At 34.1% G+C, this 2678-nt stretch overlaps 1 protein-coding gene across 1 annotated transcript; it reads left to right on the forward strand.

The window, feature by feature from the left end:
• Positions 1 to 2022, forward strand: LOC130954093 (metacaspase-1-like). The gene is made up of 5 exons (XM_057880833.1): positions 1 to 442; positions 738 to 1074; positions 1156 to 1276; positions 1491 to 1682; positions 1763 to 2022. Exons 1-5 carry the CDS (start codon positions 85 to 87, stop codon positions 1820 to 1822), a joined length of 1068 nt encoding a protein of 355 aa, XP_057736816.1. The 5' UTR covers positions 1 to 84; the 3' UTR covers positions 1823 to 2022.
• Positions 2023 to 2678: the final 656 nt, after the last annotated feature.

Raw genomic sequence — 2678 nt, forward strand, 5'->3', positions numbered from 1 at the left:
TTTGAGGTCATGAACATATATTGTATGTCTTCTTTCTTGTCAAGTTCTTAACATTGTGCAAATCTCAAAATCATTATCATCTGGATGGCAAGTAGAAGAGCAAGATGCATGCAGTGTGGAAGGCCTGTGGTGGTGCCAATGCAAGCCTATAATGTTTACATTCTGTGTTCTGGCTGCCAAGGCTATCCACAAGTCCAACCCAACTACCCTTTACTCAACAGCACTCCTTCCTTCATCAATTTTGCTCCTGGCTTTTCGAGGCCTTACCCGCCGCCGCCTTCTCCTGCTTCTGCATATGGTAACAAGAGAGCTGTGTTGTTTGGTATTAGCTATGCTAAGCAAGATAACAGGATCAAAGGCGCTGTCAATGATGCTCACTGCATGAAGTACTTTCTCATTGACAAGTTGGGTTTCCCTACTGATTCCATTCGCATGCTCACAGGTACCTACTATAATAATAGCATGCTCACTGCTGATCTTGTTAATTTGTTATGATTTTTACATGTTTTATGTTATGTCCTCTGGTTTGATGATTATAGTTCAAACTAGGCAATAGAAATAAGGCCTAAATCCAATAAGCATGATATATGGTTGGATGTGAGATCGACTTATTAACAATCGAGCCTAGCTTTTTAGGGATCAAGCTTAATTTACTAAACACTTGCAAAAAGGGTGATTAGAACTTAGTAAGCTTAACTTATTCTTAGAGATATAATTATTCATGTGCTGTTGGGCAGATGATCCAGAAGAGAGAAACCCTCTAAGAATTCCAACAATGCACAACATGAGAATGGCGATGAGGTGGTTGGTGGAAGGTTGCCGGGCAGGGGACTCATTGGTGTTCTACTACTCCGGACACGGATCGAGGGTAGTGGACCGTAACATGGATGAGGTTGATGGGTATGATGAAGCAATCTGCCCTGTTGATTATGAGCATGAGGGCAAGATAATTGATGATGAGATCAATGCAACCATCGTCCGCCCTCTGCCACGTGGCGCCAAGCTCCACGCCCTTGTTGATACATGCTTTAGCGGCACTGTTCTTGATTTACCCTTCATGTGCAGGATGAACCGGTTAGTTACTTAGTTAGTTACACTTTTACATAAAAAAAAAAAAAAACAGAAAGTTGAGATTAATTTGTATTATTTAAACAGAAAAGGTTATTATGGATGGGAAGATCACAGAAGCCGCAGAGGTGCATACAAAGGCACAAATGGAGGAGTAGCTGTTTGCATTTCAGCTTGTGATGACGATGGAAGTGCGGCAGATACATCGGTTAGTATGTAATAAACAAGATAAATAATCACATGCAATTTGTCTTTCTCTTTATATGAAGTTGATAGTTAAAAGATTATTAAATAACAATTTAGTCAAACATATTAAATTATTTAACGATTTTTAACTAACAAATTCGTAAGAAGATATCTGCATGTGAGTTTTAGCAGTGGTTCACATTTTACTGTTAAAAACTAAAAGAGAAGTTGATTAGGCATTTAGCGGCATGGAAAGTAGTGGAGCGTTGACTTACAGTTTCATTCAAGCCATGCAAGATGAAGCTAAACTGACTTATGGCCGCTTGCTGAATGCTATGCGCTCCACCATCCGCGACGCTAAGGAAGGACAGTTTGGTCCTAACTACCAAGATTATGCCGCCATGGAATCTCGCCTGCAATATGCTCATGTAATATAATCAACTCTCATCTACCTATTTATTTATGTCTTTCTCTTGTTGTTAACAACTTGAATCTATATCCTATGCAGGAGCCACAGATATCTTCATCTGAAAAGTTTGATATTTATTCAAAGCCTATTTTAATGTGAAGGTGGCTGCCTTGTTACTTGTTACTTATGCCTTCAAATTAAACAGAAACAGGGCAACTATACTATAACCGTAATAACCGTTGCCTCACTCCACGTGTATACTCATTAATAAGGATATTGTACTCTTCAACTATGTGGCTTCTCTAATCCTCAATAAATTACTAATCCAATTCCTTGCGAGCATAGAAACAAAGTATCAATATTTATTTATATTAGAGCAAAGTACAAATAAGTTTTTGACTTTTTATGTAAATAAGTTCTGGATTAATTAGAAATATGAAAATGTTCTTTACTTTTTAAAATGCGAGACATTTAAGTCTTTTTGGAGAACTGATTTATTCTTATATATTTTAGACAAAAAAATTTAAATATTTTATATTTTAAAAAATTAATGACGTTTTTATATTTTTAATAATCAAAGACTTATATGTCTTTGAATTAAAATGTTAGGAAATAAACTCTTTATATTATGTGAGAAAATAAACTCGTGGAGTGTGATTAGTTGGGGATAAAAATAGCATAAATTCTATCGAAATGAATTTTATATATAAATTAGTATTTTTATCCATAATAATATTATGAAAATATAAATATTTAAAATTATGTCGGTTTTATCATGACATTATAGATTATGGTACAAAAGATTTATAAAATCAAATTATTTTTACAAAAAAAAAAGTTGTAGAGGACAAAAGTTTCCGTTGGTTAAGAAGACATCAGTCTCTGTATAGATAAAAAAAATCAAATAATAAGATTTTCCGTTATAATTTTCATGTGAAAGAATTTAATTTTTTACTAATAATTAATTTTAAAATTTATTATCTAAAATTTAAAAGAATTTAATGTGTATATTTTT

Source organism: Arachis stenosperma, chromosome 10 (genome assembly GCF_014773155.1).
Source record: "Arachis stenosperma cultivar V10309 chromosome 10, arast.V10309.gnm1.PFL2, whole genome shotgun sequence".
Lineage (NCBI taxonomy): Eukaryota > Viridiplantae > Streptophyta > Magnoliopsida > Fabales > Fabaceae > Arachis > Arachis stenosperma.